At 41.9% G+C, this 25,790-nt stretch overlaps 2 protein-coding genes across 7 annotated transcripts in view; both read right to left on the reverse strand.

The window, feature by feature from the left end:
- The window catches only part of MAP2K6 (mitogen-activated protein kinase kinase 6), a 1,063,669-nt gene that overhangs the window by 393,349 nt on the left and 644,530 nt on the right, over window positions 1-25,790 (reverse strand). The gene's annotated exons all lie outside the window — the stretch shown is intronic.
- LOC121921512 (ABC-type organic anion transporter ABCA8-like) overlaps window positions 1-25,790 on the reverse strand; it is a 102,535-nt gene that overhangs the window by 67,259 nt on the left and 9,486 nt on the right. For 5 of the 6 annotated variants that reach the window (XR_006101961.1, XR_006101962.1, XM_042449692.1 and 2 more), the window contains exons 3-11: window positions 21,821-22,031; window positions 16,986-17,138; window positions 14,433-14,533; window positions 10,881-11,107; window positions 10,230-10,368; window positions 9,112-9,297; window positions 8,258-8,390; window positions 3,582-3,747; window positions 1,046-1,104 (exon numbers count right to left, since the gene is read on the reverse strand). Coding sequence is in view for 4 of the 6 variants with exons in the window: in XM_042449692.1 (XP_042305626.1) it covers window positions 1,046-1,104; window positions 3,582-3,747; window positions 8,258-8,390; window positions 9,112-9,297; window positions 10,230-10,368; window positions 10,881-11,107; window positions 14,433-14,533; window positions 16,986-17,138; window positions 21,821-22,031 (1,375 nt within the window). In the remaining 2 variants the exon portion in view is untranslated. Of the gene's footprint in view, window positions 1-1,045; window positions 1,105-3,581; window positions 3,748-8,257; window positions 8,391-9,111; window positions 9,298-10,229; window positions 10,369-10,880; window positions 11,108-14,432; window positions 14,534-16,985; window positions 17,139-18,311; window positions 18,427-21,820; window positions 22,032-25,790 lie in introns of those variants that run through there. The other variant, XM_042449694.1, reaches the window with a different exon arrangement.

A 25,790-nucleotide genomic window follows, 5' to 3' on the forward strand; every position in this document is an offset into this window, starting at 1 on the left:
TGACCCACATAACCTAGCCAAGTCATACTCAAGACAGTGTGTGTGTGTGTGTGTGTGTGTGTGTGTGTGTGTGTGTGTCTTCAAGTAACCTAAGTTTTCATAAGCAAGGAATATTCACTTGGTTTTGGCAGTTCCTTCCTCTGAAATAGAGCCAACAGTACCTGGTACTTGTTGGTAGTCTACTAACCAGAGCTAACTGTGCTTAGCTTCCAATATCAGATCACTAAGATCTGGTGCCTTCAACAAAATATTAACAACCTTAAAATATTCCCTGGAGGGGAGTGCTTACATATAGCTAAGTACTTAGGCCCAAGACAGATGGCCAGGAAGCACCGTCATGGGGCCAATAGTAGGGTTAGGGAGCTCGTAGCCACCGCATGCTCCCTAACCCTACTATGTGTGGGTGCTGCCATGATTACACGGCCTTGCCCATACGAGGCACGTATTCATGACATGTCCTATGCAATGCGTCCAAATGGTGTGTCACAGAAGACACATCACCGCACTGCTGGAGGGCGCTTATGGCGCCTTACCAGCGGCGTGGAAAGCAGCTCTGTTTCGGAGCTCCTTTGGGGCACACACATCGGTGGCACAGCAACCACACGGCCACGCCAATGATGCAGGGCCAGGGTATCCAGGGGCATGAAGCCCCAAGGACACCCCCTTTTCTGGGCCATGGAGAAGCGGCATTTTGCCACTTCTCCATGGCCCAGAAAAATGCCAGATTGGGGCTGCAGGGCTGCCAGGGAGGCTGCCCTGGCCCCAATCCAGTGCGAAAAGGGGCAGTTGCAGGCTGCGTTTTGGGGGCTTGTCTGTACCGCCCCTTAGATATTTATGTGTCTTTTAGCTCCCCCCCCCCCCCCCACACACACATCCCAGGCAATAGGAGAACAAGCCCCTGTGCTTTAGGATAAAAAAACAAAGTATGTTCACAAGCTGTAAAATAAAGATTCTCTGAATTTCACAGAGGAAAAAAATATTATTTTGCTTTTAAAGGGATCAAGGTAAGAGACAAGAGAACTGAAAGAAATGAACATTTTCTCACCTCTCAAGGCTTCAGTTTTTGTTCTTTTCACTTCATAGGTTTTTTTAATGTTATTTAGTCTAAACAATTGGAAAGTAATAAATGGTTAGTGTATTCTTGGATTTTTGTCTGAATTCTAACTATCTCTGCAATTTATCAATTCCATGGGAGAAAGGCCCAACCACTGCAGTGCTGATTTTCACCTGCCTCATGTTCAGCCCCAAAATCTGGCTTTTGATACATCAAATCAAATAGAGTATCTCAGTGCTTCCCAAATGGTGGAGCAGGACCCCAAGGGCAGGTGTGAGAGTTGCTCAAACAGGCACAAGACTTGGAGGCCTTTCTTCTTTTCCCTCCCCCCACCACTTCTCTTCTCCTCAAACCTTTTCTGTCCTGAAGGGGAAGAAAAAAGGGAGGAAGATGCTGAGGGAGGAGAGGGGGGAGAAGAGCAGACAAGCTTGCTGCATTAAGGCCTCTTGGCATGGGCCATCCAGAGCCAGTTCTTCTTCTTCCCCCACCCAATCCATCCACCCATCCACTCATCACTGCCACAGTTCTTGGGATGGGATGCTGCTGCAGGAATATATTCATGTATATTCATGAACGTACATTAATATATGTTTGTGAATATGCAAACAAAAATATGCACACTAAAAACAAACAAAACAAACAAAATATTTATACTGCACTGCGTGGGGGGTGTAACATCAGCATGGCTTCTGATATATCAAAGCAAATGGATGCAAATGAAAATACATGCTTTTCATCAAAGAAAACGGAAGTGCATGATAAACAAATAAAGCAAATGCACACTGAAGAAATAAAATATTTTTACTCATATACTACAATGGGCAGAGCAGAGTGACTTTGGTATGTACATCTGGCTTTTGGTACTTCAAAGCAAATGGAAGCAAATGAAAATACGCCCTTTCCATCAAAGCAAATGGAAGAGAATGAAAATACAAACACTAAACCAACAAAATACTTTTGTCCGTTTACTACATTGACATAGGCATGTAGAAAATACATACACTAAACCAACAAAATATTTTTGTTAATTTACTACATTGACATCCGCGTCTAGCGAATACACACAGTAAGCAAAGAAAATATTTTTACTCATATGCTACAGTGATGTCCACATGTAGATGTAGAGGGGGTCATGAGAGTAAAAAGTCTGAGTACTGTTTTCCTCAAATACTCCTCCAGCTGGTTGACATTCCCAATATACAACCAGAAAAAAAGTCAGCACCCACCTCACTTATAGTATCACAAATATCATCAGTAAGCTATTACTGACAAAACTCCTTGTACACTTACAGAATTATATATATTTCAACAACCCCAAATTTGTCAAACATCGGGTGTTTATATCATTATCTGTCCATGCCAATAGATTTCCATAGACCAGACCAGTTGTCCTTTTAAAATATATATTTTGGAGCACATGAGTAGAATTACCAGTAGAAATAAAAGTAGAGACACATCTTTATATGAGCATCATTATATTCACAGTCATGGACCCAGTGCTTTCAAATTTTGTGATTTGGAGGTATTACAGTTAAAAACACATCAGGACAAAAACATCATGCTTTTACCAAAGGAAGTGCTTTGGTGCCACCTACTGGATACCTAAAGGTTTAAATGAAAAGCTGTCCTTAGAATGTTTTATTTAGTTAATTAATTGCCATGTGGGTTAATTGAGATTAATCAGCATTGCTTCTGTATCTAACCACCTCATTAGAGCTATAACGGCATAAAAAGCCATCACAGGATTCAGGTTAGAACTTAGAAAATACTGTATACATCTGTGATAAATATACAATACCCGTTGATTTGTATGTTGTGGTAAGTTGTTTATTTTATAAGTAAGAGATTTGGCTTGTAGAACAAAGAATAACATTAATAAAGAAAAAGGTAATTGCTGTTGGCATTGAAAACTATTGGTAAGTGATTTGTTCATTTAAATAGTAATTTTGTCCATTGGCATACACAATTTAAGAAGATAGGGTATTATACTGAGCTAACAGAGAGAATTTATTTGTAAATAGAGACTGAAGAACAACGAAATGGTTGAATAATTCCAGATTTGCCATCTCTGTATCCGTATGATCTCTGGACTATAAATAATTCTTTTCACACATTTCATATCAAATGCATATGTGAAGGGCTCTTTCAAGAATTTGGAACAGCAGTTGGTTCTATTGTAACATTATGTGATACAAAAATGGGTTGAAATGTATATCTAAATTTGTAATATAATTTTAAGTATACACTGAGTTTTGTCAGTAATACCTTATTGCTCTGTTATTAGGGATTCCCAATATACAGCCTGATATGCACACCTGAATCACCTTTGTTTCTTTGCAGTGTATACAGTATCTCTGTGCACTGTTCCCTCCTAAAGGCAAACTATTTCCCTGGCAGACCCAAATAGGAGAACCTAAATAATCTAGACCACAACTACTGTTGGAAAAGAATACAGGAGCACTGAGTGAAAGAAATCTACAAAACACCAACAATATACAGTATGTAGTTCACATCTCCTGTTTTTTACCTAATTGCGTCCTTCCCATCAAATTCAGGTGGCATAGGTTCAACATTATCACTGAAGATACTCCTTCGCTCATTGGTAGAAACATCACCCAGTAATCTGTTTCTTGATTTAAACCAGTAGGACTTCTTTAGGAAAAAGAAGGGAGAATAGGGCACTCCATATTTGTCTAAGAAGACATACAAAAACAAACAGGCATCAAAACTCTTGTATATCAAGGTACAGTACATTTTTACTCTTGAACTTGTGACCCAGCTGAAATGAATCAGTCTGCATTTGCTGTCAGTATAGCAACAGACTCACTAAGTAGTGTGCGGTGGGGAAAATGGATGTTGCAGGACATTTAAAGTATCAGTTATTCAAAAGATGAACATACGGGGAGACAAGGGAAACCAAAGGAATAAAGGCATAAAATTGGCCTAATTCAAACATTCATGTCATTTGTGATGTAAACAAGCTTTTTGCCTTTAGATAATTCTTCTTTGTAAAATCCACAATTAGGGATGCCAGTGTAAAAACTGGAAGGTGCTCTTGACCCTAAGGGTTGTGTAGAAGAAGGAATTAAAGCAGGTGTTGCTTGTCACACAACCAGGTAACAAGCAATATCTAGTGAAATTCCCTTTTCTGCACAGCAGGGGTAGCAACTGTGGGAAGCTCAGGGGCCACATTAGTCCCCTAGGAGACCTTGTTGGGAAGTACCTTAATTGCAAAAATAAACTAATCCCCCCTTGCTCATTTTGACCCTGTTTTTAGCCCTCCTGGGACAAAGATGAAGCATTTTTCCCAAAAACACTTCTAGCTTACTTCTGGTTTTGAAGTAGGCCTGGATCAACAGCTGCCCAGGAGAAACAAAATGCCCCCTAAACCCTCTAGAGTGCATTTGGGGAGAACTTTATGACTCCTGGGCGCAGCATGTACTGTAGCCTATGGGCCACACTTTGCTCAGCTTTGCATTACAGGTACAGAACCCCTCTCTAGTTATCACTCTGGCAACCACAGGGGTTTCTCATGGTGGTAGAACAAGGAAGCTGTGGGGCCATTCAGACTACCTTTTACCCCGGATCAGGAATCGATTCTTGCACGTGAAGTTCATATTGGCCCTGAATCTCTCACAATCGATTTCGAGGCATGCACAAGCATTTCGTGGCAAATGCCCCTTAGCGTGCGTCATTTGGAATTGGGGTAAAAGCCATCTCTTTTGGAAAAAAAATGGGTTCTGTGAATATGAACTTGCCCCCAATCATGATCGGGGCAAGTTCATGAGAGGGATTTAGGTCAGAGGGAGGGCAGTGGGCAGGGCATTCCCTCCCCTTCATCGGGGCAAAGGAGGAGGAGGAGGAGGAGGAAGGAGCTGGAGGAAGGATGGAAAAAGGGGGATCAGGGTGACAGGAGGCAAAAAAAGGGAATCAGGGTGACTGACAGGGGATGCAAAGGGCAGTCAGAAGGAGGGCAGAGGGGGGAACTGGAGAAAGTGACGGAGGAGGAGGAGGATGAAGAAGCCGGGGGAAGAAGGGGGCCATGGAGGGCATTCTATAATGGAGCAGGAGGAGGAGAAGGAAGGGGCAGGAGGAAAGGGCAATTCAGGGCAGGTCAGAGGGAGGGCACATGACTGAGCAAGCCTCCCTCTTGCACAGGCAGCTTTATCTCTTTTTTTATTTTTCTAAATTATTTTTGACAAACTACAGGCATATTTTTTTCAATGCAATAAGGAAATGCTGCAAAGAGCACTTTGCAAGAGGCTTTCCCCTTCAAAATGCTACAATGCGAATGTTACAATGTTTCTCTTTTCAATTTGGCAAATTGATACAGAATGCTTTTGCTACTGTCTGTAAGTAATTCAGGGGTAGCCTAGAAAGCAAAGAATGCATGACATCCTTTTCTGGCATCCCAAGGTAAGGAATTTATTATTGTTGTTGTTGTTATTATTGTTATTATTATTATTATCACATGTGTATGAGGCATTCTGGGGTGTCAAGGAGGGAGGATACAGGATGCCGAGATGGCATTAGCTTGCATTTGAAAACGGGGCCAAGGGAAGATCATAACCTGCACTGACCCAAATACCCACAGCACACACAGAGGAGGTTTTTAAATTTGACAGCATCTGCGCATACTGGCACCTGTTTTTTTTTTTAAAAGGAGGGGGAAAGCACACTTCCGATTGCCCAATGAGTGCAGAAAACGTCACCTATGATGAGTGCAGAACTAAATTTGATTGACAAGCAAGGCACCTTCACTTTTGACCCGATTTCTCCGAGAGGGCATTCAGGGTTAAAATACCCTGATTGGTAGTCAGCACATGTTTCTAGAGGGATTCGGGGGGGGGGGGGGGACTGTAGCTTCCCAGTTCCTTCCAGCACAAAAAGGTCAGTCTGAATGGGGCCTGTGATTACATACATTAGAATAAACCAGTATCCTAAATGATGGTCTGAAGCTGATTTAAAATCCTGGCTTGTTTCAAAGCTAGCAGTCATAATCTGCATCTACATTTGACAGCGCTCCATTGATGTGCTGCTGTTCTGCCTTTTTTCTTTCTGTTGTTCTTTTTTTCTTTTGTTGTTGGAGAAAGTCAAATAATTCTCTAAAGAACAATACAGTTTCTACCAATGTAGATGCCCTAGGCACTACTCTTCCTGCACCTTACAGAGTTATGTTGTTGATACAGGCAGGTGAAGCTAATACACCTCAGCACACATTCAGCTTAACTTTTGTGATGGGTGCCATTTTTATCATCCATTTATTTTCTTTCTAGTCAATCATTTAAGTAGAGTGCAGCACCTTCCTGGCTATTTTCCAAATTAGCAGAAGACTACCTAAAGAAAAGGGTGCAATAGTATAATACTTCTGTGATGCACACGTACATAGGGGCCAACACACAGATTATCACATGGGGAAAAGGAGGGGAGTGAAACGGATCACTCCCATCCTTATCGTGCAAAGATTATCATATGATATCATACTTATTCTGTATCATGGCCAGCCAAGAGGAGGACTCAGAGGAGGCTGTGGCTACTCAAGTGCAAGAGTTCTGCCCTGCCAGACCGCAGCCCTGATCTTCCAGACCCAGTGGTTGAGGCTCAGCCAGATCCTAACTCTGTGGGGTCCCCTCCAGATGCTCAGCAACTTAGTGTTGCCCCTGTGGAAGAACAAAGCATGGAGGTTCCTTTGTTTAGGCAAAGGAGGGCTGGGAGTTCTTGCTTGTGCAGATCCAAGAGGCTTGCAGAGAGGCAATCTGCAGATAAGCAACAGCTGGCACAAGGGAGGGCGTCTCTCATTTAAGCAGCTGGAGAACGCCGACCCTTTGCCAGAGTTTATTGCAGATCCTTCATTGTGGTTGCTGTTGGCACTGGCTCCTGGACCTCCATGTTTCTAGAATCTTCGTTTGCCCCTGAACCTTTGACATTGGTACGGACTTGACTACTCCAAACCTTCTGGCTTCCCTGACCCTGGACTGAACTGGCTTCTATGACTTCTGGTATCCTGACCCTGACTTTTGTTTGTGGCTTGCTTCCCTCGGACTATAGAAAGGTCTGTAGACTGTCTCTCAGCTGCCTAGTTTGTTTTCCTTGCTGAGCCATCACTATCAGCGTTTGTTTGTGTGAGTGCTGGCAGCATTCCCGGACATTCTGTCATTATCCCATCCACTCTGTTAATATAAAGTGACTGGGCCATTCCACTTCACTGACAGGAAGAGGATGGGATAAGCCTGATGCAATAAGGACGGGATAAGGATGGGAGCGATCCGCTTCCCCACACACACTGCCTTGAAGAAATATTTATCCCCTTTGATTTTACCACATTTTGTTGTGTTATAACCTGGAATTTAGGTTGTTTTAACTGGCATTGTTATGTACTCAGAATATTCAACCCTGTATAGGTGCAAAATATTTTTATTTTGGCACAGAAATTGGTTGGACAAAGGCATTAAAAAACAGTTTAGAGAACAATTCAAAGTAGGCCATAAGCTGCATGCAGAGCCTTAGGGCTGTTTGTTATGGGAGACCAAAGCCCTCAAGTGACAAAAAATGATTTAAAAAGCAAATGTTTGCTCTCAAATGCCCTAAATGCCCTCTATGGGACATGGAGGCATTTTCACCATGCCTTTTGGGCCCTCAGGCCTATTTTCAAGCCAGGAGAAGCCTTTGTTTAAAATACAAAAAAGTGTACAGGAAGCAACTTCTGGTCAATTCCTGTTGTAAAGAGGAGGGGTCTTCTTGGCCTATTATTTATTTATAGTCTTTATATCCCACTCTCCGGCCACAAAAGCTGCCTCTCCTCTCCCTTCAAGGACAGGATATGGCAAAAATGCTGCCCACATCCTCTAGAGGATATTTGGGGGCAAAGAGAATATGTTTGTGGGAGTGCAGTGGGATGTATGTGGGCCTCCAAGGTTTCCTAGTGGGCTAATGCAGTTCTCTAACCTCCCACAGTTGCCCACCTCTCATTTAGAGAATAATTCCACTTTTGCCTCCAGGAGCTTTGTGAGATCCTGGGGATTTCATTAACTGTCACTGGTTGCTCTTTATTACTTTAATTCCAAAAGGATATCATCAGAGAAAGTGGAAGCCAAACTATTTGATTCACGATTCATACAAAATACCTTTTGACAATAACTTTATTATACATATATAAGGACATGCAAACTTCAAGCTATTTGATATTAATTAAGATATGCTTACCAGCAACCACTCTGTCAAAATACAATGCCAGCAGCATATATAAAACACTGTCCAAAAATAGGACATAGGGGCATGGTCCCATCATCACTTCAGTCACATTGAAGGCTTTCCCATATTTTTGATAAAGAGAAATCTGTATAAAAGAGCAAAGTTTAAGCTCCTATGGCTCAAAGCCTAATGAGGACAAAAGCTTGAAATTCAATTAACCCTTTAATAAAGATACCTGCAGATGTAACACCTACGAATACAGTGAGACTTTGATATCCGCTGAGGTTTGGTCCCAGTATCCCATCCCACCCCACCCCCATGGATACCAAGACCCATGGATGCTTGTCCCATTAAATACAATGGCATAGTAAAAATGGTATTCCTTATATGAAATGGTAGAATTAAGGTTTGTTTTTTGAAATTTATATTTTTAAAAATATTTTCAAACTGTTCATGGTTTGATCCATTGGTACAAAACCCGTGGATATAGAGAACCAACTGTATTGGTTTGCCCTGGTGGATGGGGAACCCTAAGAAATGGGGTGGATTGCTAGTTACATGCAGAAAGATAGTGAGAGCTGGAGCTGGAGAGAAGCTGCAGTTGCCAGGCAGGAATGTCACGGGGGGGCGGGTGTATCACACCTGGTGTGCTGGTGGGAAGAGATGCCTTCAGGGTCGGGTGGCTCTGCTGGCTGGGTGGGAAAGTGAGACCCTGCCATCCCCCCTACACCTTTCTTAGGGTAACAGTCTCCAAATCTGAGAGCTATGTGATTTTCCTTAAAGGTTTTGGTTTCTTAAATAAGGAGTTTCCAGTTTGGGCAAACTCAGTCACTTTTACAAACTCCAACCAAAATGTAATACTGCACCTTTATGATTCCAGCACCAAAGGCAAAAGGGCAGAAGATGCTCAAAATCCATTCCAAAGGTGCAGGAATTCTAGAGACCAATAGAAGAATACTTAGACCTCCAAAAAAGAAAATGAGGATGAAAACAACAAAGGATGTCTCTTTAGGCTTTTTGAGAATAGAACTGATCATGAAACAGAAGGATATCTGAAAGAAGAGGAAACAACCAGTTTAGTTTCCATTACTAATTATAAAAACATATTAAGTAGAATCCAGTATATATGCATCATATGTGAGAGTTCTTCTGTACATGTACAAAGAAAAAACAATCTCCACATATGTGAGGAATGTAGATTTTTTGTTTTACCACACAAGAATTAAGATTGTCCAGTAGTTTTGGTCTGACAAAATTGTATTTTATAAATGAGGCAACAGAGAGATCAGACCTAACTCTAAACACAAAATTCATTCATAGGCGGGATACAAACCGCCGCTTTGCGGCGCTCTGCCGCCGCCACCGGTTAGTCCGTGGAGGAGCCGGAGCCTTCACACGGCGCGGCTCCCGTGCAGACTGAAAAAGAAGCTCCAAAATGGAGCTTCTTTAGTGTCGTGTTTTTTTTTTTGCGTTTGTGACGTAGCGAGGCGCCAGGGGCGCACTCGCCACGTCACAAAGGACGCGACGCGTACGAACGCTCAGCGTCCATACGCAAAGATGGCGCCGGCCATGTAGAAGGGCTGGTGCCATCTTGTACGGAAGGAGTCCGTATTAGGCCCAGGGGCATCTAGAAGAGACGCCCCTTTTAAAAAATGGGACGTCCTCTGGATGTCCCAAATGCCGATTTGTAACCGGCCATATACACCTTACATACAAAACCTGAAGGTAATTTTATACACAATATTTTTTTATAATTTTGTGCATGAAACAAAGTGTGTATGTGCACTGAGCCATCAGAAAGCAAAGGTGTCACCATCACAGCCACCCATGTGAACCATTTTAGATTATTTCAGAATTCCAGATAAGTGATAATACAGTGCCACCCCCACCCCCTGCGTGCTATCCAAGATTTCATGAGCTTTAGCATATTTCAGCCCTGAATGAAAAATACTGAAAGGTTATACTATGAAAATCAAAGACTTACGGATGAGATGCCATAAATGAAGAACAGAAGGAACAAGGCAAAAAAGCTGCTGCATGTGAAATACCAATTATTCAGAAAAGATGCCAACACACAGGATGTGATAACAATGTAAACAGCATATAGAATACCCCAGGATAACCTACAAATATAAATGGATTGTTAGCTTTCTTGGCAAGTTGAACCTTGATATAACATTGGCATGAAGCCTTGCAGAATGAGAAAGGAAGAAGAGGACAGTAAATTGGACATGTAAGTACAGTGTCCTTCAAAACTTTTCCCTGGGACCATACGTAAGAGGATAGGCCTCAACGCTTTCCTGCTCTAGACAAACGGAGGAGGGACAGGGAAATGCACAACATGAGGATGTTGTCATTCAGGGAAATATGCTTAATTTTTTAGAGGAACAAGAAGAACTCATCTTAGGGGCCCAATGCAGCAGGTGACTCATGTGTAATGTATTGTTAAGTTCAGCTGTGAAAGCACCTAGGATAGAAGCAGTCCCAAGCAAGTCTTTATTAAATATAAAGACAGATGTACTAAACACAGACACTCCAATATGCTGAATTCATATCATTCCCTTCTTCAACTTCTGAGATGAAGCTATTGTCTCCCACTAAGAATTAATGTATTATAGCCAGTCTCATAGCTCACCAGAATGCTGTGTCTCGTAGCCCCATTGTCTTCATCACCTCCTTTAATTTCCTTTTCTCTCTTGAAACATTTTGTGACAAGAAGTACATGAATGGAGAAAAGCACACTATTACAGCAAAAAAGAACACACAGATTTCCATTTGATATGTAGGCGTAATAAAAGGAGATCTCATACGGATTCCACTGATGGATTTCATTTCATCCCAAACAGAATGGTTGGTCAGTTGCTTAAAAAGAAAACATATTTTTAAAAAGATTACCTCTATATGCAAAAAGGCCTATAATCTTCACTTCTTATTCTGCCACTTAACTCTATTTTACAGAAAGGGGTCAAAGGCTATAAAGTCTGCAATATACCATTGTAAGGAAGATTATGTGACCATGCTCCAGCCTAAAAAAAAAAAAAAAAGGCAGTGATGATTTCCTCTTGATACTTTTTCATATGCGTCTGCCCCACATTTAACCATGAAGATTATCGTACTGCCCTGTTCCGTCCTTCCCTCCTGACCTCGGCGCAGGATGAAAACTTTTAAACACAGCTTTTATTGCACACCTCCATGCCCAGGCCAGAGACATCTCGTACCCAAACTGGGATTCTCCAGCACTTTTTGAAAGAATAGGATTTTCCTGTTCTTTGCAAAGTAACGAGTAATATTATGCTCTTTCTCTGTCGTAGGGTTATCACATTCTTCTCCCTTAAATTCAAGTGACCATATTTGCATATTGTATGAATTATGTGCTTATTATACAACAAAAACAATAACATACTTTATTATGATCATAGATTAGACACAACCCAAATGGTTGTGAGGCAATAAGAGATCAGGAAAAATGAACAGCTGATAAGGACAAAAGTTCCTGTATATATACATGGGTGACAATATAGAAGCCAGCACCATGTCAAGACTAATAGCATTCACTGGAACTGAAGCATACCATGATAATGTTTGTCCAATTTACTTCTGGTAGTTCTACTGCTAATTTAATACTAAATCACAGAACCTTTGGAACAGATTCTATGGAATAATGTGAAAGAAAAAGTGAGATGTAAAAATGATCAGGTCTGCCTGGGAACACCTTCAAAATCAGATCTTTTAACTGGGGATAGATATAATATAGGAAGGAACTAGCAAAACCACTTCTGTATATTGCTTGCCTAAGAAAATCCTATGAAATTCATGAGGTCACCAAAAGTTAACAGACGACTTGAAGGCAAATGCACACATGTATATAAGCAGCAGAACTCCAGGACCAGATGAACTCCGTCCAAGGGTATTAAAAAAAACTGGCAAATGTAATATCAGAGCTATTGGCAATAATCTTTGAAAACTCCTGGAGAACAGGAGAAATCCCAGCAGACTGGAGGAGGGCAAACATTGTCCCCATCTTCAAAAAGGGGAAAAAAAGAGGAACCCAACAAATATCGTCCAGTTAGTCTGACATCAGTACTAGGAAAGATTCTAGAGCAGATCATTAAACAAAGAGTCTGTCAACATCTAGATGGCAATTCCATAATCACAAAAAGTCAACATGGGTTTCAGAGAAAGAAGTCATGCCAGACAAATCTAATCTCTTTCTTTGATGAAATTACCAGCTTGGTAGATGAAGGGAATGCTGTGTATATAGTATATCTTGATTTCAGTAAGGCCTTTGACAAGGTTTCCCATGACATTCTTGCAAACAAGCTTGTAAAATGTGGGCTAGACAAAGGAACTGTTAAATGGATCTGTAATTGGTTCACCGGCTGAACGCAAAGGGTGCTCAACAATGGCTCCTTTTCATCCTGGAGGGAAGTGACCAGTGGGGTCCCAAAGGGCTCTGTCCTGGGCCCAGTGCTATTCAACATCTTTATCAATGACGTGGATGACAGAATTGGGCGCATACTTATCAAATTTGCAGATGACACCAAATTAGGAGGAATAGCTAATACCCCAGAGGACAGGATCAAAATTCAAAATGACTTGAATAGACTAGAAAGCTGGGTCAAAGCTAACAAAATGAAATTCAACACGGAGAAATGTAAGGTATTGCACTTAGGGTGGAAAAATAAAATGCACAAATATAGGATTGGGGACACCTGGCTAAATGAAAGTACATGTGAAAGGGATCTGGGAGTCCAAGTAGACCACAAGTTGAACATGAGTGAACAGTGCAATGTGGCAGCTAACAAGGCCAATGCAATTTTAGGCTGCATCAATAAAAGTATAGTGTCTAGATCAAGAGAAGAAATAGTGCCACTATATTCTGCTCTGGTCAGGCCCCACCTGGAATATTGTGTCCAGTTCTGGGCGCCACAATTCAGAAAGGACATTGAGAAACTGGAGCGTGTCCAAAGGAGGGCGACTAAAATGGTGAAGGGTCTGGAAACCATGTCCTATGAGGAATGACTTAGGGAGCTGGGGATGTTTAGCCTGGAGAAAAGAAGGTTAAGAGGTGATATGATAGCCCTATTTAAATATTTGAAGGGATGTCATGTTGAGGAGGGAGCAAGCTTATTTTCTGCTGCTCCAGAGAACAGAACCTGGAACAATGGATGCAAGCTACAGGAAAAGAGATTCCACCTGAACATTAGGAGGAACTTCCTGACAGTAAGGGCTGTTTGACAGTGGAATGCACTCCCTCAGAGGGTGATAGAGTCTCCTTCCTTGGAGGTCTTTAAACAGAGGCTGGATGGCCATCTGTCGGGGATGCTTTGATTTGGATTTCCTGCATGGCAGGGGGTTGGACTGGATGGCCCTAGTGGTCTCTTCCAACTCTATGATTCTATTAACTTTGTTCACCATTTAATCCATGCATGACTGACGAGGGCATAGCAGATACACTTTACATAGAAAACACATAAGTATTTTCCTTAAAGTAGGGCAGATGGCAAGATGTTAAAATGGGCCACAGTAAACCCTCTGTGATATTTAAAAATATCTGCAGCATGAATACTTTGCATGTGACACAGGATACATAACCTGACACCCAAAGTACTTTGTGCACCCCGTAACCCTTTTTTTTCCTTACTCCTTTACCCCTTTTCTTATTACAGAGGTCTTGGACCTTTAATAGTTGCAGAAAAGTCCAGAAAGACATTCGTGCTCACCCAGGACACATGCAGACTGCAGAAGCACAATGTATCACCTTTAAAGAACATAGGTTGCTGATCAGGCTTGAGGAAAGACATGGACAGCACTTCAGTCAACAAGGCTTTGATGGCAGCAAAACATAATGGCTACAGGTTCCAATTTAATACAAGCACACAAGGTGACCTTGATTCCTGCCCTCGCTCTTTCCTCAGAGTGAGTGCAGCTGAGTCAGACAGATAACAGCTGTGCCTAACTCCTCCTTCTGTTTTCTTTCTGCACCTGAAAAAACTTACTACAAGGTCTATATACCATGACATAGTTCCCCCATGATTCTACTGTAGTTTATTTCCAGTTATGATATTTTATCCCCAACCTGCATAAAACACATTTGTACCTTCTAAATTTGATATGCTGGGCATGAGGAATCATGTAATAATGCAATTAAAGAAAAAGAAAAGACTTGTTTCAAATGATTACTTACTTCAATAAGAGCACTATCAATACTGGACTGCAATGATACAAATCCTTCGAACCAATACTTTGGAGAAGAGCAATATGGTGATGAATAGTTGTAACAGAAATCTACACGCAATAAACATACATGCACATGTTACCTAACTATATACAATCTTGTAAACTAATAATGTTGCAATTAGCAGGAAAATCTGGCAGTTTCCATAAAATATCTTTAATGGCAAGGGAGAATACATTCCTCTCATTTTTACACTTATTTGTTCCTTGTGCCATGTAGCAAATCTATCCCAAGTATATTGTCTTTACTTTTAAAGAAATACCACTTTTTAAGACTGGCTTTTTAGTGTGTCCTGCAGTTGTATGTGTGTTTTTTTGTCCAGAAGGAAGGCAAAAATAAATACAAATACAAAGGGAACCCAGATTCTGAGAACTGAAAACTGAGTTCAACATTGGGCGCAACCAGTGTCTCATGCGCTATACAGATCGGCATTTTGTGCCAGCCTGTGGGCAGAGTTATGGTGCAGCATCCGCACGCTGGACATCCTAACCCTGCCCCCAGGGTGTCATTTTGGCACATGCCGGTCCACACAGCATGCACTATCATGACGCCCTTCCAGTGCTGCATCCACAAGGGGCATCATAAAGCTGGGGCGCCATGGCTATGGTGCCCTTTGGAGGGTGCAAAAAGGAGCTGCTTTTTGCGGCTCCTTTTTGCGCTCTCCAGAGGCTGGATCAGGGCCATGGCGTGAGGTTGCCATGACACAGATACGGCTAGTAAAAGGGTGGCTGCAGACCACCACTTTGAGGCGATCTGTAAAGCCCCCCTCTCTCTCCAGGAAAGAGGTGTGCAGAGTTGCAGGGGTTTATAAGTGCTTCTTCCTGAGTTCTAAGGATGCATTCTCACATTTTGATGGTGGTGGTCAGATTCAGCACAGAGAGGAGCAGTCCTAGGAAGGACAGATCCACAAACCCAGGTGGTCTAATCGGCATATTGTGCAAATATACATAAAGTATCATCACTGCTTGTACACTACCCCTATGTGTAAAAGATTGTCCGTTGTTTTCTCCAAACACCTTGGCTCTGCCGGTAGTAGATTGGCAGTAGTGCAACATCAGGCAAGCAATGAGGGGAAAAAAGAATAGGTGGGAGGCATGGCAACAGGTACAAAACACAAGCGAGGGAGACACTGTGGGGTATGGTGGAGATTTTAATTTTGCCTGGAAGTCAAGCCCTGGATGTATAAGATTCTCGTTTCATTCTCTTTTATGAAAATCAAGCCTCCATGGCATATGAAATCCTAATTTCCTAAATACCAACAATTTTATTATAGTACTAGCAGCTTTTATCAGAGTATGATGCTGCGAGTTTATATTGTTGTATGAGTGAATGTGCATGCACATACATTTACATCTATCAACTATGGCTCCATTATGCTAGGCAAACTTAGGCTTTGCCTCAAAAGGTAGCTCTTCCTCCTCCACTTCCCATTACTCTAGGATTATAAATCTATGGGACGGTACAGAGTGCCAGGAAGAGGTGGCCAGGGGCCGACTCTCTTTGCTGCATAGCAGTGGTGCTAATACATGGAAATAAAAGGACCGCTAAAAAGCAGCACTCGCTGCAAATAGCTTGTGGCGGCGCAAGCACATAGCTGCTGCGCAGCTCCATTTGGATGCTGCGCAGCAGTAACATCATCGCTGTGCATGCGTTCACTACACAGTGAGGACACCCTCATCACATGTGAAGGACGAGGTACGTGTGGGTGGGGCACCCCTCGCATGTGACGAGGGTGTCCTTCGGGGCGGTATGTACCGGGCCTTTAATGCCTTGAATGTTAGTCTTACTGTGAAACTTTGCTTATTGGCTAAACATACTGAAAGTTTCAGTGACAAGTATATTTCTCACAAAAGATTTTGGCAGAATTATGATTGCATATTTTGTCTCATATCTTGGCTAATGACTTGCTAAAGTGGTATAGCCCTGTCACTTTGTATTAATGGAAACTCCCATTAATACAATGATGGGTGCCATTGACAGAAGAAGGATGGGATATACACAGATGCGATAAGGATTACTTCAGGATAAGGACAGGAGCAATCCCTCCTTATACTGTGTGATAATCTCCTGTATGTTTCACCCACAAAATTAAACTGCTAATATTGTAGTGCCTTTATATAAGTGGATAGTGGAATCTTATAGAATACTGGGTATAGATCTGATAACTGCATCTCAAAAACAATATTGTAGAGACTGAAAAGGTGTTGAAAGGAAAACAAAATTAATAAAGGGAGGTAACAGGAGACACAATAAAGGTGTTTAAAATATTGCATGGTGTGAAGAAAGTGGACAGAGTCATCTATAGTAGGTAAATTTTAGGAGATTTAGGGAAGTATTGGTTCATAAAGTTAATATATATTTATTTCCCACAGGGCTTTGGCCTAAAGGTATAACAATATAGCAAATGAAATATTCAGGCCCTCATTTTTGATCCTCGCTTTTCTTTTTACACTGAAGTGCATGGTCCTGACCCACATTGAGACCAAATTCATGTTGAATTACCTATGTTTCCAGTTAAATCATCTGGCCAAGGAACACGATAGGCAGGAAATCTGAGTCGATAGGAAACATCATCCTGAAATACAACTCCAAGAGCATCTTTGTGTAGTGCTGTTTCCAGGGCTTTTTCGTCTCTCACCAATTCTGTCTTTATACCTTTAACACAGAAATCTTGCAGTTATTATATGCGATCCTATACAGCAGACAGAAAAATTGCTCCCTTTATGCTAGGTTAACTATACCAGTCTTGGCCATGTTATTTTTTTCTGTAATTAATGAACTGATCAAAAGTGGCTAAAATGTAATCTGTAGCTCAAATGCTGCTAGATAGCTATGGCAATGAAAAGGGGGAATGGAACTGTTGGGGGGGATCACACTAGGCAAAGAACTGAAAGAAGAGTGAAAGATACCATGATACCTTGCCCAGTTTCTCCCAACCTAAAACAATAGGGAAGGCAGTCATTATCCATTCACAACTTCATGTGAGCAGCAACCAAAGCTTTTTCAAAAGTTCTCCCTTCACACATTTCCAGTGGCATCACTAGGGTTAGAATCATAGAATCATAGGAGATTATCACACACAGATGGGATAAGGACAGGATTGCTTGCCCAACCTTAGCCCGTCTTTGACTGCAATCTCGCGAAAGCCTTTCAAATCACAGGACTATTGTCCCATCATAAAGTGGCATTGCATTAATACAAACTCCCATTAATGCAAAATGTCGGATGATGCCGCTTCAATGCCAGGACAATGACAGGATCTGTGCGATGTTTGAAAGTCCTTCAAGGAATCATGGTCAATCGCACTTTCTGGACAGGATAATGCCGGGATAAGTGTGATGTCCTATAAAAACCTTCTCTCGGTCACACTATAAAAACAGGAAAAGGATGGGACAAGGACGTGTCATTCCCCATCCGATAATCTCCATAGAGTTGGAAGAGACCTCAAGGGCCATCCAGTCCAACCCCCTGCCATACAGGAACAGAGTATCAAAGCACTCCCAACAAATGGCCATCCAGCCTCTGTTTAAAAACATCTAAAGAAGGATACTCCACCACCCTCCAGGGGAGTGTCTTTCACTGTCAAACAGCTCTTTACCACCAGGAAGATCTTCCTAATGTTTCGATGGAATGTTTTTTCCTGTAGCTTGCATCTATTGATCTGTGTCCTAATCTCTGGAGCAGCAGAAAACAAGCTTGCTCCATCCTCAGCATACCATCACTTCAAATATTTAAGCAGGGCTATCATATAACCTCTTAACCTTCTCTTCTCCAGCCTAAACATATTGCACTCCCTAAGTCACTCCTGACAGGGCATGGTTTCCAGACCTTTCATCATTTTGGTCGCCCTCCTCTGGACAGGGCTTCTTCTGGAGTAACTCATGCTGTTACTTCCAAGTTCAGAATCCCCAAGCCAATGGTCCCTCAGGAGTAGATCAGGGCACTGTGGAAGAGAAAGGCTCCAGTCTACTTGCTGCAGACGGCTAATGGACCAGGATGCCCAAAGGGACTGTCTGTGGCCCAAGTTGTTCCAGTCTATCTGCCTTGTTCACAGTTCCCAAAGTGGCCCAGTCATCATTTGTGACAGTAGAGTCTTCCAGGAGTTCACTGTGGCATGCCAACAGTGTCCCAGCTAGCATGCTTGCTGCCTTGAGGCAGGTAGAGCAGGTCCATCTCAGGACCTTGAGTCTCCACACCACAAGCAGACATATCCTTCTAAAGTGTCACTCAGTACTGTGTATATCACCTGCAGCCCTCTAGAAATGCCCTTGCACACTTCAAATGCTCACTCCTGTGGACAAGCCAGAATAATAAGCAAATGAATTACATAGCTTGGGTGGCATTCTGTCACTCTTCACCTGAAAGGTTTAACAGCAAGTCAACAGATGGGCTCAGGTTGCATGGGCTGAGTCCTACTCAGTTCAAAATAGGATCCCCAGCACTTGCCAGTTATGCCTCAAAAACATATAAAGGTGAGCTCTGGATTATTGTAAAATAACCCCATAATGAATTACCCCAGTGCTTCTCAAACTATGGGGAGGGACCCACCAGGAGGCACAAGAGGTGCTCAAAGGGATTGCTAGACTTGGAGGCCCTGATCCACTCACCCTTCCCTGGCTTTCTCCTCCTTCTCCCCTTCCCAAACTTTTTAATGTTCTGAAGGGAAAGCAAAAGGCAAGGAGGACACTTGATGCCTCTGCCTGAGAAGGATGGGGAGTAGGAGGAGGAGGAGAGTTATTTCCGTATAAAATTCTTAAATACAAATATACACTAATGTGTGAACAAAAATACGCACATTTAACAAACAAAATATTTTGACTGGGAGGGCGTGCGCAGTGTCCACATGTAGATGTAAAAGAGGATCACAAAGGTAAAAAGTTTGAGAACCACTAAATTACATGAAGGAAATTAAATTGTTTAAATACCAGAATAATTTATTTGGGCTATGTGCTCTCCCTAGTCTGAGGGGGCAGGTCTTCAGCTGAAAGTAAGTTGCTAAATTGATTGGTGCTAGCTCTGTATAGCTGCTGCCTCAGTCTCTGCAACTGGGTGAACAAGAAAAAGGAAAAGAGGTATTTTGTATTGGTGTTTTGTAGGGTAGTGTGAGGAGGAGATCTGAAGTGCTATAATGCTGCCTATATAGGATGATGACTGAACATGGATAGTGAGGAAACTGTTGTTGTGATCTGCAACACATGTGCCATATGATGTGGCGGTGACTATATTTGCCACATATTGAAGCTGTTTGCCCTGATAGAAGAATAAGTGCAGCTTGAGGCCTGTTTATCTACACTTCAACTTATCAAGGAGGATGAAGCAGTTTTGGAAAGAGTGAAGCAGAATCTTCTGGAAGGTCCACAGGAGATGCCTCTCAGGATCCAGACAGATCCCAAACACAGGAGGCAGACAGCTGGACAGATGTGACATGGAGAGGCAGAACTGTCAAGAACCATGCTATGAGTTTGGAGTTCTGCAATTGATTCCAAATTCTCCTCTTAATCAGAGGAATTAAGAGACATGGATACAGGGGCCACGGCCTCAGTTCTCATAGAGCATGGAAGTTACTTGAAAGGATTCTATAAATGCAAATATCCAAAGGGAGAAAAGGCAGGTGGTAGTGGCAGGTGAGTCCTTGCTAAGAGAAACTGAAGCAATGGTGTGCTGGCCAAAGAAGATGTCCCAAAAGTTGTGTTGTCACCCAGACCAAAGGTCTATGATATAGCACAGGAGATTATCACACAGAGGCTTAACATCCCTGAAACGTCGCTAAATCATCTATAAGGTGCAAGGGTGTGATCACTGGTCACGCTCATCCCCTGTGATTAAATTGTCATGGAGGCGTCCCATCATTAAAGTGTTTGTGGATCTGCATAATGTTCTCTGCATAATGGGAACTGACGCTACCAGGAGCAAATTATCTCCACTCCTATTGGAGCCGGCTGTTAGCCTCCATGTGGCTTCCATCTGCTTTAAGGGCATGCGCCATCTAAACAATATGTCTCCAAAGCGGCCAGAAGCCGCTTTATTTGGCCTGTGTGTTTTGGGCCATAGATACACTAATACACAGAACAAAGAAAGTAAATAAGATGAATTTGAGCTCTTAACACAAGTAGGCAAATATGATTTAATAGGCATCAAAGAAACCTGGTGAAATGAGTTTCATGTTTGGAAACTGACAACTGAGCATTATAACCTATTTCAGAGAATTAGACCAAACAGGAAGCTTGGGAAAATAGCATTATTTTTCAATAATGTCGACACCTGTGGCAAAAAGTATGGAATATAAATTGACATGGTAAAAATCAGAGCAGTGGAAAACAACAGCCATCTCATTGTGGGAGTCCATTCTTTTATTTTATTTTATTTCATTTTAATTAATTAATAATTAATTATACAGATGGCCCTCAGTATTGGCAGACTTGCCATCCAAGGATTTGAGTATCTGCAGACGACAAGCCTTCATTGTCCCCAGTGGCAGCATGTGCATGCAGCCATACCGCCATTAGGGACAGTCCCTGTTATCCCCAATTTCACCATGTGCATGCAGCCGCACCACCATTAGGGACAACAGAAGTGAAGTGCATCCCCACTACAACAAGGGTGGTTTCTAATAGTGATGCAGCTGCATCCACTAACTTAGTATCCTCAGGGGGGTCCGGAACAGATCCCCCATGGATACTGAGGGCCAACTTACCCCCTTTCTCCTGGAGTGGATCCAAGGCATCTATTATAAACACACAAGTTTATAATAGATGCCTTTCTGAAGACTTGATAATGCTTTCCTAGAACAAAAGGAGAGATATAGTTATAATGAGGGACTTCAACCATCCTGATATTTGTTGGAAGTCAAACTTTGCCAAGAATGTAAGATCCAACAAATCAGTTTCTTGCTTTTTAGACAATTTCATTGTATAGAAGGTGAAGGATGCAACAAAGAGATTGATTGCCTTACATTTGATCCTAACCAACAACAATGAATTGATCAACTGTGTGGAAGTAAAAATACAGGTATATGGTTGAGAAGGAGAAAAAACCTAACAGTAAAAGGAAGCTTATGAAATACACAGAGGCATTTAGAGACTGCTTAATTCCTAAGAAGTGAAACGTCTCATCTCAATTCTGCTATCTCTTTCATAGGAAAACATCTCTCCTGTATTCTAGAAGCAATCATTATTTAGCATTAGGGAAAAGGGTACTCTGTACATGTACAGAGTCAGGTGTGATTTTGTCAGCCATTACAAGGCCAGATCCATTGCTCAGAGAACATAGCTCTCAGTTTACATTGAGCCCTGTGAAAGAACTGGTATAATAAACATGCCTAGAATGTTAATATATACCTTGCATGACAGAGGTGGTTTCTATTTTCTTCATAACTTCTCTTGCCAGTTTTGTATCTGGAGTGTAGAAAATTGTAGTACCAGTAATATTAAAGGCAGGATCATCCAGTTGTCCAAGGGATGCCCTAGGTATTTCCTCACTTTCCTCAAGTACATATATGATTGTCACAATTATGAGAGAAGCAAGAAGACTAACTGATGAGAACAGTTCCTGGAAATGACAAAAAAAGTCCATGATGATAACTCTCAGATCAAAGATGATCACTCCCAGCTCCCAGTATTCATAGAATCATAGAGTTGGAAGACACCACAAGGGCCATCCAGTCCAACCCCCTGCCATGCCGGAAATCACAATCAAAGCATCCCTGACAGATGGCCATCCAGCCTCTGCTTGAAGACCTCCAAGGAAGGAGACTCCACTACACTCCGAGGGAGTTTGTTCCACTGTCGAACAGCCCTTACTGCCAGGAGGTTCCTCCTAATGTTGAGGTGGAATCTCTTTTCCTGTAGCTTGCATCCATTGCTTCGGGTCCTAGTCTCTGGAGCAGCAGAAAACAAGCTTGCTCCCTCCTCAATATGACATCCCTTCTAATATTTAAACAGGGCTATCATATCACCTCTTAACCTTCTCTTCTCCATGCTAAACACCCCCAGCTCCCTGAGTCGTTCCTCGTAGGGCATGGTTTACAGACCTTTCACCATTTTAGTTACTCTCCTTTGGACATGCTCCAGTTTCTCAATGTCTTTTTTTAATTGTGGTGCCCAGAACTGGACACAATATTCCAAGTGGGGCCTGACCAGAGCAGAATACTCATGTTCAACTTATGGTCTACTTGGACTCCTAGATCCCTTTCACATGTGGTCTCATTCAGCCAGGTGTCCCCCATCCTATATCTATGCATTTCATTTTTTTTGCCCTAAGTGCAGTACCTTACATTTTTCTATGTTGAATATCATTTGTTAGCTCTGGCCCACCTTTCTAGTTTATCCAGGTCATTTTGAATTTTGATCCTGTCCTCTCAGGTGTTAGCTACTCTTCCTAATTTGGTGTCATCTGCAAATTTGATAAGTATGCTCCCAATTCTGTCATCCAGGTCATTGATAAAGATGTTGAATAGCACTGGGCCCAGGACAGAGCCCTGTGGGACCCCACTGGTCACTTCTCTCCAGGATGAAAAGGAGCCATTGTTGAGCACCCTTTGGGTTCGTCCAGTCAACCAATTACAAATCCATGTAACAGTTATGTTGTCTAGCCCACATTCTACAAGCTTATTTTCAAGAATGGTATGGGGGACCTTGTTAAAGGCCTTACTGAAATCAAGATATACTATATCCACAGCATTCCCTTCATCTATCAAGCTGGTAATTTTAACAAAAAAAAGAGATTAGATTTGTCTAGCAATTTCTCTGAAACACGTTTTTACTTTTTGTGATTATGGCATTGCCTTCTAGATGTTCACAGATTGTCTGTTTAATGATCTGCTCCAGAATCTTTCTTGGTATTGATGTCAGATTAACTGGACGATAATTGTTGGGATCCTCTTTTTTCCCTTTTTGAAGATGGGGACAACGTTTGCTCTCCTCCAGTCTGCTGGGACTTCTGTTCTCCAGGAGTTCTCAAAGATTATTGCCAATGGCTCTGATATTACATTTGGCAGTTCTTTTAATAGTCTTGGATGTAGTTCATCAAGTCCTGCAAACTTATATTCATTTAGATTAACCAGGTATTCCTTTACTATCTCTTTACTTATTCTTTGATGAATTTTCCTATTCTTTCCTCTGCTCCATTTTCCTCAGGTTGAGCACCCTTTTTCTTTTCTGAGAACAGTGAGCCAAAGAAGTCATTGAGTAATTCTGCCTTTAATTTAGTTACAAACAATCCCAACTTTGCTAAGAAATGAGCCATCCATCACACAACAAAGTAACATCCATCCCTTCTGACTTTGGTCTTCTCCCAGTCTTACAGCAAGCAACATTTCAGGGTTGTCACCTGTGACATGTATGGGGTCAAAGAAGTATTCAGATGACCCAGAGTCCTAATGTGCTGGGATTCTTCAGGAATTGCCTCTTTGGGCTCAGCCAGGGAATGTTCTCACCCAATTACACACAGCGTGAACCTTATCGCATTGGCCCTGGAATGGGCCTGTATAGGCTTGCCATTTCACGGCTGCAGCCGTGACCTGCCTGGTTTTTTGACCTTGGGGGAGGTCTTTTCCAGCTTCTGCATTCTGTCACCCGGGACAGCTGGACGCCTGATCTATCTTCCCTTACAAAACAGCCTCCGTCAGTTTGTGCTGGAGAGGCTGCAGCCAGGCTTCCAGCTCCTGCATGATCCCTATTGGCCAGGCAGGGAGGAGGAGGAGCTTTTCATTCAGCCCGGCAGAGACTCAGAACAGAAGACTTTGCAAGGATCGGTAGGCTTCTCTCTGGAAAGGGAGCACAGGGGAAGGAAGGAAGGAAGGGTTTCCCCAGGGCTTTGCAAAAATTTCTTCAGAGAGGGGTTGCCATTGTGTTGGAAAATCATTGCATTCTCTCTCCCCCTCCTCAGATAGATAGGATTTTCCTACATGCATCTCTACTGTCCTCTATCTCTATTTGCATGCCATTTGGTCCTGCTAAATTACAGGGGCAATAAATACCTTTGTAAGTTGGTAAACAGATCATGTGATCTAAGTAAATTGCTTAGGAAGTTCTCTCACACTATAGATCTCTGGTCTCTCCATCATCATGCTCTCTCAACTTTCCTGTGAAAGATGGTGAGGTACAAACTCCTTCTTTTACCTGAACTATTCACTAGATAGGTTAGGATGTAGCTTCCATGTATATGTAGATTTAAGCCATTAGTAAAGTTTTGTTTTTTAAACTACAAGCAATTTGTGTCAACCTCAGTTCTTATAGAAGCATCTCCCCCCTCCTTTGCACTTGCACTTTGGCTAGTTTTTGTATGGTTTTTAATTTGTGTTTTTAATTATTGTTTTTAATGTTTGAATTGTTGTATATTGTAGTGTTTATATTTATCGTTTGTTGTTACCAAGATGTTGTAACCCGCCTTGATCTCAAGGAAAGGCGGGCTATAAATAAATGATTTATTATGTATTTATTTATCTTAAGACAAAAGACCGTTTCTGCTGCTCTGCTGATTTACAAGTAAGACCCTCGCAGGCTTGGCTTTGATGGTTTTGATATTTTTGTTTCCTTAACAAGGGCTGAAGCCTTAGGAAACTTGAATTCCCCTACACATTGCCATGCTCTGAGGCTGAGAGAGTGTGATTTAGCCCAGTGGGGTATGTTTATGTCCAAGCAACAGATCGAACCCTGGTCCTTCTCTACCACTGCCTCCTAATGTCCCTTAATTCTATTATTATTATTATTATTATTATTATTATTATTATTATTATTAACTGAAAGAGTCTGCTTCCTCAGATGCATTTAGTCTCAGAGGTGCAACAAGATCTCTATGATATGATTTATATTAATGTGTTTTTAATACACACACACACACACACACACACACACACAGTGAACCCTTGTTATACGCTGGTGTTTGGTTCCAAGACCCCCCGTGTATAACAAAATCCGTGTATGCTCAAGTCCCATTAAATATAATGGCAGAGCAAAACAGTGTCCCTTATAAAAAATGGAAAATCAAGGTTTGATCATTGAAATTTATACTTTTTTTGAACATTTTCAAACCGTGTATGCTTGAATCCATGTATAACAAATCCATGTATAAGAAGGGCTGACTGTGTGTGTATATATATATATTAATGTTTTTTTACTTTTAGTTGGTTGTGTCCTCCATTGTTTGAATGTGCTACATTTTGTGTTGAACCCAAGGGGTTTGGTTATGGAATAAACCTCTGAAATATGAAAGAGGCCATGTTCAGTAAAGTCATGTGAAATGCCCCAATGTGCTTAGTGTGTGTTTTGGAATGGAGAGGGGGTTTGGGCAGAAAGGGAAGTACATTTC

This window comes from Sceloporus undulatus, chromosome 2 (genome assembly GCF_019175285.1).
Source record: "Sceloporus undulatus isolate JIND9_A2432 ecotype Alabama chromosome 2, SceUnd_v1.1, whole genome shotgun sequence".
NCBI lineage: Eukaryota > Metazoa > Chordata > Lepidosauria > Squamata > Phrynosomatidae > Sceloporus > Sceloporus undulatus.